Source organism: Rhipicephalus microplus, chromosome 10 (assembly GCF_043290135.1).
Source record: "Rhipicephalus microplus isolate Deutch F79 chromosome 10, USDA_Rmic, whole genome shotgun sequence".
NCBI lineage: Eukaryota > Metazoa > Arthropoda > Arachnida > Ixodida > Ixodidae > Rhipicephalus > Rhipicephalus microplus.
Window position 1 is genome coordinate 49,364,614 of NC_134709.1, and position 17,198 is coordinate 49,381,811.

The 17,198-nt window shown below is 42.4% G+C and overlaps 1 protein-coding gene across 1 annotated transcript; it reads left to right on the forward strand.

Moving 5' to 3' along the window:
- Positions 1-13,196: 13,196 nt before the first annotated feature.
- Positions 13,197-14,756, forward strand: LOC142774237 (putative ATP-dependent RNA helicase DDX5). The gene has a single exon (XM_075874626.1). The coding sequence runs from the start codon at positions 13,197-13,199 to the stop codon at positions 14,754-14,756; it is 1,560 nt and encodes a 519-aa protein (XP_075730741.1).
- Positions 14,757-17,198: the final 2,442 nt, after the last annotated feature.

A 17,198-nucleotide genomic window follows, 5' to 3' on the forward strand; every position in this document is an offset into this window, starting at 1 on the left:
AACGCTGTTGTCTTCTAACGCATCTGTTGTGCATTAATTTGGTAAAATGGGGATCGTCAGCAGCTTGTTCTTCTTATTCTTCTCTTCTCATGGCTCTTTCGCAATGCAGGAGATTGGCGAAGTGATGATGATGATTATAATTCTTTTAATACTGGCGCGCACCCACAAAGCGGCCCGAGTTGGTTGGTTGGCTGGTTCCTCAACAGCTTGGCACAACCCACCTAGGGAGATAGGCCATGAAAGGAACGGTGCCTTGATTTTTAAATAATTCACTTCTTTAGAGGGAGGGTTGGATTAATTAGGTAATATAGGTAATAGTTTAAATGTGTTAGATTTCTAAACAGACATGAAACTTTAAAAAAATCTAATAAACTTAAAAAAAGAATTCTATACATAAAACAACTGAATTTAGCAATGTTTAGCATTCCATTTCTTTAGATTCTCGTAAGACATTTGTAACAGCGATAAAACGCTCCTGTGGCTGCGCCAAATGAAAGAATCACCGGAAGTGTCAACTTTAAGTCCAACTTTCATAGGGGTTCTTCCAGTACATTTTTTCTTTGACTTTTGAATTTTCGGCATGACAAAAAGAAGTGCTTCAAAGATTCACTCTCATTACAGGGAAGGCACAAAGGCGACTGCGCCAGACCCGACTTGTCAAGGTAAAATTTCAATGAAGGGACTCGACAACGCAGCCTTGTAATTACTATTTCTTCCTTTCTTGATGAACACCACTTGTTTTTCCAAGGGAACTCTAGCTGTGAATAGTCTGATAAAAACAAAGGAGATTTTTCGAAGTTATTGGCCATTGTGCGATTTTAAAAGCGTGCTGCTGTGATATATTCCGAAGTAGGCAAAATAGGTAAAACAGGACAATGAAGGGAAGATCCAGCTAGTGCATCTGCATGCTCATTCAGAGCTAAACCTCCATGGCCTGGTACCCAAACTAGTCGGACGAGTCGCACATGTGTAGGAATGAGCGAGTAGAAAGTTTCTAAGGTACGCGAAAAAGTTGGTGAGCTTAAGGCAGTACAGACCGAGAGACAGTCTGTTAGAAAAATCACCGCTGATTGATCTTGGGGCACTTTACGTAATGCTAAGACTATTTCCAATAGCTCAGCTTGGTAAATAGGGGTAAAGTCGGGTAATCAAATTCAGAAAGCCTAATCTAGAGAGGATGATACGATTCTTACGCCAGCCTTCTCTTCATAAACAGAAGCGTCAGTCGCTATCACAATGGTCTATATAAAGTTTTCAACGATTTTTACTAGGTTCGATGTAAGTGCAATGGGCCTGGTATCATCTAACGTAAACCCAGCGCCTTACTTTTTTAATAATGGAATACATTTTGCCATTCTCCGATCGGGTGGAATCCAAGAATTTCTATGTGAGTGATTAATAATTTAGAGTTGGCCAAGTGGGTATATTTTATGTACTGATTTTACCACCGACGTCGTCATTTCATCAGGACCAGGAGCAGAATGGGGTAGTGTTCTGACTACGTTTGCTAGTTCTGCAGGTGTGACCTCTTCAAAATCTTCAGCCGTATGAGGGGCTGGGCTTGGTATGAGAGAATTGTCGTAAAGCGACTTTTAGGCCCTGAGCTATATCTTCTAGAAAGGCCTTCAGTTCAACTGGTGATGATACTACAGATTCTATATATCTTAGTACTGGAATAACTTTCTTATTTCTTAGAAAGCGAAAAAGCTCTTTTCTATTTACCGGCTTTGAAAGGAACTCACATCGTTTGTCTTTAAATTTGTCCTTTGAATTGGGAACGGTTCTCTTAAAAATAGCGGCCACATACTTATAATCACTCCAGTTCCTCGGACACTGGTTGAAAATTAGGTTTTTCCATGCAGCTTTTGTAAGTATATAAACCCGCAAACAGTCTGCGTTCCACCAAAGGTTGGTAGAAGGTTTAGAGCTATCAATATGAATTTCGAATTATTCAACGACTCTCTTAAAATGTCGCTTATTCTGATGACGTGTAGTTCCGCATTATTCGTTCAGTTAGATAAAGCGCCTCATAATGATTTCTTGAATGTATTAAAGTTTATATGCGTAACGGATGATCTATTTTTGGAGGTTATTGGACATGCCACCTCAAAAAATATTGGCATATGGTCACTACTTGTTCCAGACTGTGATAAGATGTACAGGTTAGCGTTAGAAAAAGTTCGATCAAGTACTTAGGAAGACTGACTACACATAAAAGTAGGAGTTTTCGTGTTTATGCATATAAAGCTATTCCGGTTCACCCAATGCCACAAACGTTTGCCATTCAAATAAATTTTGAAACCTCACAAAATATGATGAGAATTGAAGTCACCTACTAATACAATATCTTTTCGGCAATAGAAAACTGCAGTATTTAGAACGCAAGAATTTAGAACACCCGCAGGAAAATAAGCATTAATATATTAGAATGGAAGGAACCCAGGAATAGTAATGCCTAATGCTAAAATCTCGCTTGGTGAAGTCATTGACTGATGTATATTTTTAGCTCTATGGGCGATTTTAGATGAGATATTGTTGACAAACCTTCACCCCGAGTTGGGTGGTCTAGACGAAACGTGCGGTAATTTCTAATCCTACAATACTTAGTTTCTGCAAGCTAAGTTTCTTGTAAAGGAAAAATATCAGGGGAATAATGATCGCAAAGATGAAGTAAGTCTGTAGCTGCTGAAAAAAAAGTAGAGCGGCAATTTCGCTGTAGTACTTTTAAATTTCCTATTTTGAAGAGATACCATCAGCACTCACTGCTTTCTCTAAGATGCTATCCTTTCGAAAATCTTTTTTCATAGATTTTGCTTTTGATATTTCCTATTTCTTGATTTAGGACTAACTGAGGAGCGTTGTGCCTCAGAAGAAGCACGTACTTTTATGTTTCTCGAGTCAGAATCCATTCGTTCTGGTTGTGAGACATGGAAATCGGAGTCCGAGCTTCAATCTAAGTCCTGCACAAGAGGCACGATTATTCTACGGCCAGAGTTCGGCGTGTCTGGCTTTGACTTCGAAGGGCCTGGTTCCGATGGAATAACAGTAACCTTAACTGGTGAAGGTACAGAAGGGGGCACGGTAGACTGGTTACCTTCCTGCAAGATTTGAGTCAACTGAGTGCTCACTATTTGTGCCAATGACTCCGTTAGGCTCACGAATAGAGAATCCATATAAGCTTCGCCATGGCCCTTTCCACCGTTGATATTATTAGATCCGGCAACGACGACTCAACCATCTGGTTTGCCCGGTTGGCAACGGTGGCATAGCCACATGAGCGCTCTGAGGGAATATATTGAGCCTCACGCCGGCTGCATTGTTGATGTTCGATGATCTCTAGATGTTGCAACTCATATGTCCTCATGACGGAACTTTCATCGTCCGCTGCACGATTTGCTCTGCATCGACAGCCTCTCGCCTCTTGAAATGAAAATTTATCGGGTTTATGTTGGTGAGTACATATGCGACACCTCACATCTGATCTACGTTCCTGGAGGGTATGCCCATACCTCGAGCATTTTTTTCACTGCAGTGGGCGAGGGGATAGCGCATCTACACGATAAATTAGTGGCCATGCCTTAAACTCGGTGGGTCGAGGCGTGCCGGCAAAAGTCATGATCACTGATTCAGTGGGGACCTTTTTTTTTCTCAACGTTTCGCGAGAATCGAAATACAGAGACGGCTGCTGCAGCCACAAACATTTCAAGTATTTCAGGTGGTGTAAGGCTCAAGTCCACTCCTCGAAGTAGTCCCTTTACACATGCCAAATGAACAGGTACGAAACAGCACACCAGATTTGAGGCAAACGTTCTGCATTTTAGGAGATCTGTGATGCAGGCCAAGGTTCGGTGGGCAGCACAGGATGCCTCCACGTCCAAACTGACGCACCTCAGTATTATTGCGGTAATAATCGGAAATCTTCCGGAGCTCCTCCTGAATTGGTTTCGGCTTATTCATGTGATTAGACTCACCGTTGGTTGGAACCAGAGCCACAGGAACGCTCTTCAGACCACTGCGCAAAAACAGATTGATTGGCAAATCACTGTTAGGAAGGGAAGCTGACCAGGCAGAATAAATCTGGCCGGCAGAGGAGAGAGACATCAGGTTGAAAGGCTTAACAGCACCACCCGATCCGGCTGCGCCCCCACAGGAGGAAGCACGAAGGTGCCCTTGAAGTAGCAGCCGAGGTAGATCCCGATTTCAAAACGGACGCTCATGCCTCAGAAAGCACCAAATGAAACCTCAAGGAAAGCGAGGACAGCTCCAGGAGGTCACTCCAGGGGGTCGCAGCAAAGCAGCAACTTGGACAGCTAGTCGAACAGTATCGAACGGACTACATATGCCAGCCGCCAGAACCTAATCAATGGGGTACCACGTCTTCTTTTACTTCTTTTCGGAGTGACGCAATCACACTCGACAGAATTTCTCCTGCTGCACAACTTTCGCAATGCCAAAAAAATATTGAAATAAATATCTCTGTAGGGGTTTGAAGATAAGCATGGTTACAGGATATAATAATGTAATAGGCTACCAGCAGCTAATAAAAAACAGAGTGCCATGTTACAAACACATCAAACAGGCTATGTTATACTACAGATAAAGATGTGTTCCAAGCTTGATCTTTGAAATTTTTTTTGCATTCTTTTCCAATCTTCATGAAGGAAGGAAGTCGCATTCATGATATGTGTTCTGATTCTACAAATGTAGGTCCCCTAACAATTTCTGAATTTGTCCGATTAAAGTTTACCGGTGAGTTCTTGAGGCTCTTATCATCATTTTCATAACCCTCTGTCATTTCTGGAAAATTCTACACATTACACTACAAATAAAGAGGCTTTCGCCGCTTCTTCTGAACAATTTTTCTCGCATTCTTTTCTAATCTTCCTGGAGAAAGGCAGTCCTTCCTTGTATTCATGATATGTGTTCTCATTCCCCAAATGTAATGCGGTCTAACAATTTCTGAATTTGTCCGATTAAAATTTACCTGTGAGTTCTTGAGGCTCTTATTATCATTGTCAAAACCCTCTGTCATTTCTAGAAAATTCTACACAGCATGCAAACAAGCCAGCCAACTTCGTACATAAACTTAATTACTAACAAATATTTCCTTCAGGTGAGTTTTTGTTTATAAAAGAAGTCATGAAAAACTATCACACTAAGGTTTAGAAAAAAATACTACAAAATATGGTCACCGTTCTTCGATTTAGCACTTTAGCTAGTTATTAGGTATTCAGAAGTTTGAAGCTTTCAGTCACTTTAATTACCATTGTTGGCCGAATATTCACTACCCATAAATGTGGGGCTGTTGCTGTTACTGCAGTGACCTTTTGGGTGCACCGTCAAAACGTGTTACGAGTACTTTTCACTGTGCCTCTTTGTTGTAATAGTGTCATACACAAAAGTTATATTGAAGCACGTTCTGCTATCTCTTTCTTATCTGTACCGCTATTTTTATACGTTATAGTAGTGCTACTGATACTGTATACTTCGAGTAAATTGTTTACATCTAAATAATTCTTTACTAGGAATGAATAGCTTAAAATTCGAAGAAGAACGTCGGGTTCCTGCGCGGGGCTGTTTCTTATCAGCCATGCCCATCGAACAGAGACAGTTCGCCGTTGCGCCTGATTTTCTGGCGTGGCCAAGTCGATTATGAGTGACGAAAGGCCCGCGCTTCTACCGGTTGTGTCGTAGCCGGCTTGGTGCGTTAGTTCTGGCGTGGAGTTGAGACAATCTCGCATGATTCGTAACAGGCTTTGGTTCGATTTTACTTTGCTTACGCCAAGGCAAGACCATGTTAAACGTGTGGGACACGTTTCCCTAACGCTTGTGTGTCGCACGTTTGATATATATATATATATATATATATATATATATATAAAGGGAAAGAAGTCGTTTTTCCGTGTTTTGACACAATATTGATACGCAACAGCCGCTAAACACGGCTGCATGAAAGAGGAGGACGAAGTGAGTTTTCGTTCGATGCTGGACTGGTGCCATCTTGCTCGTCGAGTTCTGTGCGCTGTAAAGAGACCATTAAACAAGTTACTCCTAACAATATCAATGAGGTCTAACAGACAATAATGCCAAGGAACGTATAGAGGAACTTCCCCTATACATTCCTTGGCAATATTGTCTGTTAGATCTCATTATTATTGTGTCAAAGCGCGGAAAAACGAGCCCTTAAGTATACACTTCTTTCCTTAATTCATTAACGAGGGTCTCGTACTGGCAGACTTAGTGTCTTTAGATTGTATACGAGGGACTATTGGTCAGCTGCCCACTCGTAATAAGTTCACGTGTTACGTGACGCCAAACAGGCTCAAAAGAGTGTGCCACACTCTCCACCGTGGCTGCTGGTGGCACTGATTGACACTCCCACGTTTAATTCACATATAAACACAATAATGTGGCTGGGCGGACTGTTGTCGTGGTATCTCAAGTAGTAGAGCCTCGAACGCGTCATTCTAAGGTCGCAGGTTCGGATCCCGCCCACGCCAAGTTAACTTTTCAGCCACTTTTCTTCATATTTACATTAAAATTCAGTCTAATATCTTCCCCTATACATTCGTGGGCATTATTGTCTGTTAGATCCTAATAATATTGTGTAAAAAGACGGAAAAACGAGCCCTTTCCTTAATTCATAAACGAGGGTCTCGTACAGGCAGACTTAGTGTCTTTAGGTTGTATACGAGGGACTATTGGTCAGCTGCCCACTAGTAAAAAGTTCACGTGCTACGTGACGCCAAACAGGTTCAAAATAGTGTGCCACACTCACCACCATTGCTCCTGGTGGCGCTGACTGACACTCCCACGTTTAATTCACATATACACCCAATAAAGTGGCTGGACGGGATGGCTGTCGTGGTATCTCAAGTGGTAGAGCATCGAACGCGTCATTCGAAGGTCGCAGGTTCGGATCCTGCCCACGGCAAGTTAACTTTTCACCCACTTTTCTTCATATTTACATCACAATTCGGTATATTATCTTCCCCTATACTTTCCTGGACATTATTGTCCGTTAGATCTCATTATTATTGTGTAAAAACACAAAAAAAACGAGCCCTTAAGTATACACTTCTTTTCTTAATATATATATATATATATATATATATATATATATATATATATATATATATATATATATATATATATATATATATATATATATATATATATATATATATATATATATATATATACATCCCGGCCAGGGCAGCTGCATTTTCGATGGAAGTGACAATGCTTGAGACCCATGGTCTTGCATAAAGGGCCAAGTTGAGGAACCCCAGGCAGTAGATATTTCCAGAGATCTCCACAACGGAGTCTTTCATAATCATACGGTGGCTTTGGGGCGTTGAGCCACAACAATTATGAGTATCTCTGCTGCAAAGAAAGCCACATCGCTATCTCAATATCTTTGTATTGACCTGCCTCAGAGCTGCGAGATGGCGAAGAAGTGGGCTTCGCGTATGCGCAGTGCACATGCGACGTGCAACGTGGCTGAACATTGAAGCTTCTCCTCTGGGTGTGGCCAAGAATTAAGTAGCTGTGTTTGGTTAATTGATCTATCATCGTTTCTCATACTGCAATAGTTGTTTAATAAGTGTTTTTATGCAGTTCGGACAAGACAAGTTGCCCTTATCTTCACCAGGGCCAGGGACTTTTCTTTGGTCTGCTTCTACGGATCCGAAGGAGGTGCCAGTGGATCTTTTCTTGCGCAACGAAATATCATCGGTTCCAGTGGCTCTAGTCCCGACCAATGACGGCATCACTCAGATGAAAAACCCGAAAATCATTCAGGCGGAATTACGGTCAGTGACGGCCAATTTCCAGTCAATAACGGAGGTCCGCCAGTCCGGCAGTGGAGGCATACTGTGCTTTTCGCCAGACCAGTCCTGTGTCCTAGATCTGCTAAAGTGCTCAATGTTTGCATCCCAGCCAGTGAGTGCGTTCATACCTTCACATTTAGCATGTACCCGAGGTCTAGTGCGTGGCGTCGATGCCAACATGCCACCCTCCGAAGTACCCGAGCTGTTTTCGCCAGCAGGTGCTATTTCGGTCTATCGGTGTGGACGGGTGGTTGATAAGAACAAAATACCAACTGAGTCTGAAATTGTGACCTTTGCGGGGTCAGTCTGACCATCAGAAATTAAGGCTTGGCCTTTAATTTGCAGAGTAGAGCCACTCACTCCTCGTCCGCTCCAATGCATAAAGTGTTGGCGTTATGGTCACACAATGTAAGGTTGCAGGTCAGCGGTCAGGTGTAAGGTATGCGGGGAAGGTCTTAATTCTAGCAGCTGTCAGAGTGATAAAGAAAAGTGTTGCCTATGTAACGAAGCTCATGCGGCCGATAGCTCTAGTTGTTCGACAAAGGTACGTGAACTGCCAATTCTAGAGATAGTAGAACGAAGACGGTGTTCGCGTAAGGAAGCAGCACTTGAAATACAAGCACGAACACAAGGCTACGCTGGTGTAACAGCTCGTAATATGCCAACAATGAAAGCTCTCTCTGTCCCTATAGCGGAAGCGATTGAGAAGGCAGTGGAGAAGGTAATGGAGCTCATCGCTGGGAATTTTTGTGAGTCCTTGGACCAGATTCTATCGCACCAGATGGCTCAAATGTTGGGTACAGCGGAAAACAACCTCAGTGCACCACGTAACATTAGTGACTTCTCGGAGTTTGCAAAGGAGTATGACTCTGATACGCCACAGCAGGCCACGAAAGCCCTTCACATTCGTGACCCTTCTGAAATATCAAAGGAGTATGGCTACGATACGCCACAGCAACCTACGGTAGCTGCAGATTCAGTAGAGGAAGGTAGCGTATCTCAATGCGAGCTTACCAGGAAAGTGGAGGACTCAGACAAAATGAAGATGGATCCCCGATCGCTAAAGCGCTCGAGATCCCCTTTATACAAAAAAGGCATCGCACCTGTCAATTCAAAAACCAAAAAATACCAGAAGAACACCCTGTCTAAAGCTGATTTTCTTAAAGAAAATATTCTAAACAAGGCCATCGCTGAGGCTATTTTAGAGCGACAATAGGGTCACTTAAAATCCTTCATTGGAATTGCCGATCGATTCACTCTGCAACAACTGATCTAACATATTTGGCATCGAAATTTTCTCCAGATATTATTGCTCTACAAGAAACTTGGCTTTCAATGCATCAGTCTTTTCAATTAAATAGATTCAGATCTCTCCCTCTAGACCGTCCATCGAAAGGTGGAGGTTTGGCATTTTTTATTATTAATAGAATAAGTGTCAAAGCGAAAATTGCGTATAAGCTCATGTCATCTGACAGTGAAATTCTCACCTTAGAAATAACCTTACCAGACTGCATGCCTTTTTTGGTGGTGAATGCACACTTTCCTAATGGTGTAAAAGATACTCGATGTTTAGACGCTGCAGTGACTTCTAGTTATCAAAATAAAATTCTAATTGGCGATTTCAATTCTCATCATACGTGCTGGGGTTTCCGAACTGATCAATGCGGTAAGAGATTGTGGGAGTAGACAGCGGATAATAACTTGTGTTGTCTGAATTCAAGAACACCCACTTACATTAGTGATAGGTCTCGTTCACCCTTAGATTTAAGCTTTGTGAGTTCATTACTCACTAGTTTGTCGTGGAGTGGGTGTGATTGTGCAACTAACAGCGATCATTCGCCTATATTAATCGAGATTGCTTGCCAAGTTATAATGTCAGGCTCTCAGACTCGAGTGTTTATTAATTACACCAAATTTAGCAAAGATTTAGAATCTGCTTTAGCAACTCATTATGAAGAGCAAGAAGATACCAAAGCCATGAGATTAAGTGCACTGATCAAAAGAACATATTAAAATGCGGAATTCATTGTGGAGTCCGCAAAGAGCACAACCCATAGTCCATGGTGGAACTCGGACTGTGCCCGGGCTTTCCGACGAAGAAAGGCAGCTTGGAAAAAACTTATGTATAACCAGTGCCCCCAAAACTGGTCTGATTACAAGTATCACGCTGCAAGTTTTAAACGCACAGTCTCTTTAGCTAAGGAACAATATGATAGAAAACATTATGATCACCTTTCAAAAGCTTGTAACAAAAAGGCGCTGTTCAGGTTCATGAGGTCACGTAAAATGATGCCATCTCCAAATAATATAGGGTTTGAAATTATGTCCTTGGAAGAAACAAAAAAATCCTTAGAAATCATGGCTAAAGGCCTGGAGTGTATATCTACATCAACGAAGCCTTACAATCCACAAAAACCAGCGTTAACGATTGAAGTTACTGAAGTTACAGAGGAAGAGTTAGCACAAGTGATACAAGGTTTGCCCTCGTCCGCTCCTGGTCCGGATGGAATCACTACTGCTATGATAAAAATATTCAAATTATTACCATGTGACCTACTAAACACTGGAAATTATTCGTTAAAGTATGCCTGGATTTTGTATGAGTGGAAATTAGCTAAAATAGTGCCGATACAAAAAAGACAAGGATTCGGATATGTCATAAAACATTCGACCCATTTCTCTTACATCTAATATGGTGAAGCTCATCAAAAGAGCGCTCAATAAAAGAATTCTAATATGGATGGACGAAAATTTCGTGTTAAATCCAATTCAAATTGGCTTCAGAACAGATTGCTCAATCTGGTGTGCACACGCAGATTTAGAAAGCCGCATTCAGCTTGCTCGCAAAAAAAGACAACATGCGGCACTAGTGACATTGGATATAGCTTATATGGTGGTTTTGGGACGTTAAACCCCACATATCAATCAATCAATCAACATTGGATATAGCTAAGGCAAACGATAGGGTAGAACATTCAGTTTTATTAAACATATTAGAGAGCCACGATCTCCCAAAATATATATTGGCGTGGGTGAGGGAATTTTTGAGAGGAAGAGAGTTCTATTGTTTTAAGGATGGTTGCGCATCGTCAAAGTGCAAACAAACACGTGGTGTCCCCCAAGGCGCTGTATTATCGCCAGTTTTATTTAACATCTTAATGAGCACTATACCGCATCGCCAGGACGTGAAGGTGTTTGTATATGCTGATGATATTGCATTTTTCACGGCACATAGTGACATATATTCTTTATATCAAAAGCTACACATATATGTCAATATAATGGATAGATGGCTAGATGCAGTTTGCATGACCTTAAATGTTAATAAGAGTGCAGTATTGATACTCCCGTTATCCGATCCCATCTCAATTTCAATATGTTATAAACAAGAGCCCATTCCGCAGGTGGAATCTCTTGAATATTTGGGAGTAATTTATAATGCCAACCTAAACTGCACTCGCCACATAGATGGCATGGCATCTAAAGCACAACGCGCCTTAGGAATTCTTCGTAGACTGAGCAGCCACCGATATGGTCTACGCAGAAACACAATGGTGATGATCTATAAAATGTATATGCGACCAATCCTAGAATTTGGGTGCGTATTGTTTTCAGGTGGCCCTGCTTATAAAATAAAGCCTCTGGTTATGCTGGAACGAGAAGCCCTGAGATTGTGTCTAGGACTTCCGAGGTTTGTAACAAACAATGTTTTGTATCAGGAAGCACGATTACCTACATTTCCATGCCGTTTTCGTATCCTAACGGTTCAGACGTTTCTGAAGGTTTATAGCTATGCGCCAAGAGGATCTGAATATGATTTTATAAATGATCCAGACAGCTTTTTTCTTGCCAATTGGCCACGCTTTAGAACACCTCAAATTGCTTCTGTCCGGAAACAGCTAGATAGGTTAAATGTAAAAATTCGAGATGTGGTTGCGGCGCAGGTTAAAAATCAAATTCTTAAGATAGAATTCAATGAGATTTTTCCCTCTAAGCCCAAATTACAATCCTATAGGGTCTTAAATAGCCGACAGCAGGATTATCTTGCACACGCAGAAACGAATAATATTATAGCCACAGATGCTTCAGTAATGGATGAAAAGACAGGTGTAGGTATATACTCTCATTCGCTTGACTGGTCTTTTTTATTAGGATTACCGGATTTCACCCCAGTTCTTGAAGCTGAGCTGTTGGAAATAGTTCTAGCGCTGCGAAAGCTACCTTTGAATGCCGCTAATGCGATCATAATCACGGATTCCCTGTCAGTATGTACGTCGATTACGGTGTCAACAAATTCGATGGCCTTAAAGACGCTCCTCATGCTAGTTCCTCCTCAGCTGCAGCTACTGAGTTTAGTATGGGTACCCGGTCATTGCGGCTTAGAAGTAAATGAAATCGCCGACTCTCTAGCACGAGCAGCATTGGAAGGGCCAGTACTATCAGTCCTTCCCGAAGTGGCCGCTATAACTGCGACAAGATACAGAAAGCCTGCGCTTAGTGCAGACGCTATGGAAGCAATATTGTCAACACCAGAATTCACACACTTAAGATTTCCATAGAAAATTCATTGGTGTCCTACAAGACAGTTAGAAACCATAATAACCAGATTTCGATGTCGTGTCCCCCCGTTAAATTTCTATTCACATGGGGCTGGTCTGGTGATATCACCACTATGCAAGTTTTGTTCAGAATTGGAACCAATAGAGCACTATTTTTTATCATGTCGCCGATGCAAATTGCTCAGGAAAACATTCTTAGTCCTCCCATTCGCTAGCCTGGGGCTGAATTTTACTATAGAAAACATACTTTCCTTCGGTGCTTACAATCTGGGCTTCAGCCACGAGAACGTTTTCTATGCAGTTTGCAAGTACCTTAATGAAAGTAAAAGAATGAAGCTTTTAATTGCGTGATTATTATTCGTGTGAAAAAAATTCCAACGAACACAAGAGCATTGTTTAACCATGCTGATTCTTATTCAATATAATGCATAATTGTCTTATCTGAACGAGTGACAAACAACTATTGCACTCCTTTCATTCTGCCTAGGGTGTCTTTTCTTTTTTCTTTCTTTTTTCTGGTGGGTGGTTTAGATTTAAAAAAATCTTTTCGAATTAAGTCATCTATTCTTGGCCGATCCACCTGAGTGGGTACGAGCCGTGGCATTGGAATCATCATCATCATCATCGTCGGCGTGTCGCGTCGTCTAAATTTCAGCATTTCATCTGTTGAACCGAACAGCCAGCCGAGATGCTTGGATAACTGAACGACGCGTTCGAGGTGGTCCTAGATATAGCCGACGGACTTGTGGATAATCTGGAGCAGCTGGTCAACATCGATTTAGAAGCGCAACCAGGGCAGCTCAAAATGTGGCAAGTAAACGAGCCGATCAATGGTCCTAACGAAGGCATTCCGGCCGCGAACGCACCAGTCGTCGCTCCTGGGTTCGGCGGTGGACCAAGCGCCTTAGGTCTTGGTCGTGGCTTCGTCCAAAAAGCAAAGGTGAGCGGAGACTCATGGAGAAGTAGCTTTATGTTTGGCCGAGGAAGTGAAGTTTCAACGACTCGTCGGAACACTCAGGTTGATCGCAATCTACGTGCACCGCGCTGGAAGGGGCTTCGCTTGCCGCCTATTCAGAAGGACGTGTACCTCGAACACATCACGACAGCACGGCGACCAATGGAAGAAGTCGAAGCCTACTGGCAGACCAACGGCATCACTGTCACTGGGTGCGACATTCCTAAGCCCATCCTGCGAATCAACGAACACAGTTTTCCTAAGCCCATATCGAAGGTCATCGAAGCATTGAACCCTGGCTCAGCACTCAGGGCAATGCAAGCCCAGTGCTGGCCCGTTGCAATGAAAGGTAAAGACCTCGTCGTCATTGATCTCAATGGATCAAAAGACAAGCATCAGGCGTACCTCGTCCCAGCCATCATACACGTTTTGCACCAGCCGGTGGTGTTGCGAGGCTCTGAACCTTTTGTTCTGGTGGTCACAGTGACGCGAATAGCGGCCCTTCTGGTACAGAAAGCAGCAGATGAGCTGAAGGCTGGGTCAGGGATCCGGATTTCGTATCTGCTGCCCGGAGAGCCCCGCGAACCGCAACTCAAGGATCTCGGCGAAGGCGCTCACATTTGCGTCGCAACGCCAGGACGCCTCGTGTCTTTCATGGAGGAGTGTAAGATAAACCTGCGTGGCTGCACCTACCTGGTGCTGGACGAATTTGACCGCATGATAAGTATGGGCTTCGAGAAGCAGCTTCGCGTCATTGTAGACAACATTCGTCCTGACCGCCAGATCCTTCTGTGGCTTTCCTCCCGTTGCATTGTTGCGAAGCAAATGATAGAAGAGTGGATGAGTGATTACGTGACCGTCACCTTCGGTACGGCTTCACGTGAGGACCAAGTGTGTAAAGTGGAACATGTTGTGTACGTTTGCGAGACAGCTGAAAAAGAGCAGAAACTCGCAGCGCTTTTCAACGATATTCTTAGAGAGGAAAGTGACAAGGCAATCGTTTTTGTCGAACAGAAGCAAACGGTAGAAGATATTATGTCCTACTTGCGCTTGCAAGGTTGGCTCGCCATCGGCATACATGGGACAATGACTGCACAGAAACGTGAATATGCACTGAACACGCTAAAGCTCGAGAAGGTCCCCATAATGGTGACGACCAACGTGGCAGCCTGTGCTCAAGCAGTGGACAAAGTGCGTTTTGTGGTGAACTATGACTGCCCAAGGAGTTCAAGCGAATACTCGCGCCGCTCCAAGTACGCGAGTGGACTCGTCGGAGCGGGTGTAATGTGCAGTTTCATAGCACCACATGAAACTCGACTTTCCAAGGAGCTGATATCATTTCTTCGTGAGACCAAGCAAGTTATACCACCAGAGCTAAGAAAGGTAGCAAATGGAATCAGAGTAAGGTAGAATACTGATTCAGCCGATGGGGCTTTAGGGACGCCTCGTAAAGAAGGGTCCTGTTGCATCTCTTGTATTGATGGCGTGTTATCCGCGCTAAGCACGTGAGTTTTGATCACGTAACAGCATAAATCTGCTCCTCATTTTCTAATTTAGCCTCAGTTCACTCTTTGCTGGAGCCATGCATAATAATCTTGCAAAAAATAAAATAAATTACTTGAGGGACTCATAAGAGACTTCATTTTTCTAATGCCCAAATTTGGGTAATTTGGTCTGAGGTAAGAGGTGTCTGACATCAGTAACGTTGGGTCCTACTGCGGCAGAAAGAGCACAATACTCGTAAGGTCACGCACGTACTCGTCTAAGAAGTCGCATCATTATTATAATCATTACTATCCTGACTATCATCATTCTTTATTATTTATTCGAAGTATACCTGCAGCGCCCAAAGGCGTTATAGCAGGGGGGTTACAGATTCGAAAAAAAAAACACAATTTCATTTACAGAAGACACTTGTACACTTGTGAGCCCATTCCACTCATGTATTGTTCTGACAAAAAAGAATTTGCAAAAATTCCAGTCCTGGGACGGTATTCTCTCAGTTTAAAAGGATGATCAATTCGATTTGACAAATAATACGACGTCTCTAAACACATATCCTTATTGATTCTAGTTTTATTATTAAATATGAGATACAAAAGTTTTAATCGCAATTTTCTTCTACGTGATGAAAGCAGCTCCCAATTCAATTTTTGTTTCAACATCATCATCATCATCATCATCGTCATCATATTTTATATGTAAATCACTGCTCAGCGAAGTACACGCACTTTGAGAGTTTCCACTTGTTCAGACGCATGCTCTAAAATGTACCACAGTGGTCTATCATCAGAATAACGCAACGAATAAATAAAGCGAATGAAAATTGATAACTGCAGTAAATGTGTCATAACGGGATAATAAAAAAATCACAGCATATTCGCAGAGTAAATGATGATGAGTGCTGCGAAGCGCTAAAGTGTTTTTCATCACTAAACTGTAAACTATTCGCGAATATCGCCCACTACATCATCAAAAACGTGACAAACAGTATATTTATAGAAAAATTTATTATTGGTAAGTAGTAGCTTTGCGTCGCTTGTGTTCCTCCTTCATTAAAAGGGTTTTTTGGTCAGCGAAGTGATGGATCGGCGGCGGGACGTAGCCTGTTTGTGAGGAAGAAGTAGTGGGCAGTTCGCAAAGGTGGAACTATAAGCGGTCACGTAGAAACAATGGATGGACACAGTGGGAAAATCAGCGGTTGTTTAAAGTGAACCAGGATACCAGTACACGACCATCTTGCATTTCGTATTTGCTACTTCTCAAAAGTATTGGCTTTATGGTAGCTGAAGTGGTGGATCGGTGATGGGGTGTAGTGAGATGTTTGCAAGGTGACTACATACGCCAACGGAGGAAGGACAGACCCACACTCTAAGGAGCTTTACCCATAAAAAAAGGAAAAAAATAAAGATATGACCGTCTGCTTGAAGAGAAAGACCATGAATGAGAATGTGATTCAAATAGACGTCGTTGTAAAAAAAATGTTATTTTGTATACTCGGCTTATTGGTACACTTCTTGATATATACTTGCTGCACTAAAAAACTAGGAGAAAGAAGACATAAACGACAAACACTTGCTCAGCCTGTGTCGTTTGTGTCTTCATTGTCCTTGTTTATAAGCGCTGCAAATACCAAATATATATTAGGACATAGTTTTTTCTGATTGATTTCTGTTTAGGTATGCCTGGTTACATGTTTTGCGTGTGTAAAGATTGCTGATAATATTTTGTTCCCTAAATAAATAAAGAGAGCACCAGCGTGGCTTTGTGGTAGGATATTTGACTACCATGCCGACAGACCAGGTTAAAGTTCCACAAGGTCACGGGTACCTCTATTTATATATTTTTTAGGTATGCCAGTTGTTTTTTCAGGTCTGGTGTTCAAAAAAATTACCTTCAGGAGCAATGAACGTCAGTAACTATCCAAGATAACATCTATTCGATACGTCACCGGCGGCAACGGTGACGACACTAAAAGCAGGAGCGGATGCCTTTGTTTTGGCCTTTAACAAAGCCATTTTCACACCTCTTCGAATAGCGCTAGTCACAGTTCGCGGCTCTGCACTTATACCTTTAAAACACCCCCCATTAAAGCTTTTCGGAGCTTAATAGAAGGAGGCGTGTTTTTAACTGGTTCAAAAACTATAACTACATCGTCTCCTTGCACAACCAATAGAAGATGCCTTTGGGCATGAATCCACGACAGATTTTTTTTCGGAGCGCATTAAAGGTGTGCCATCCGATAGCGAAAGTGAACTGGATTGAATGGTTTCAAGGGCAAGCGTTGAACTATCCCGAGTGGTTGAAAAACCCAGCGAAAACTGCGAACAATAAGTCTTGAAGAGAAAAAAA

Bases quoted from the DNA above. Each gene is read 5' to 3' on its own strand.
- LOC142774237 (XM_075874626.1), top strand. From the start codon at position 13,197: ATGTGGCAAGTAAACGAGCCGATCAATGGTCCTAACGAAGGCATTCCG.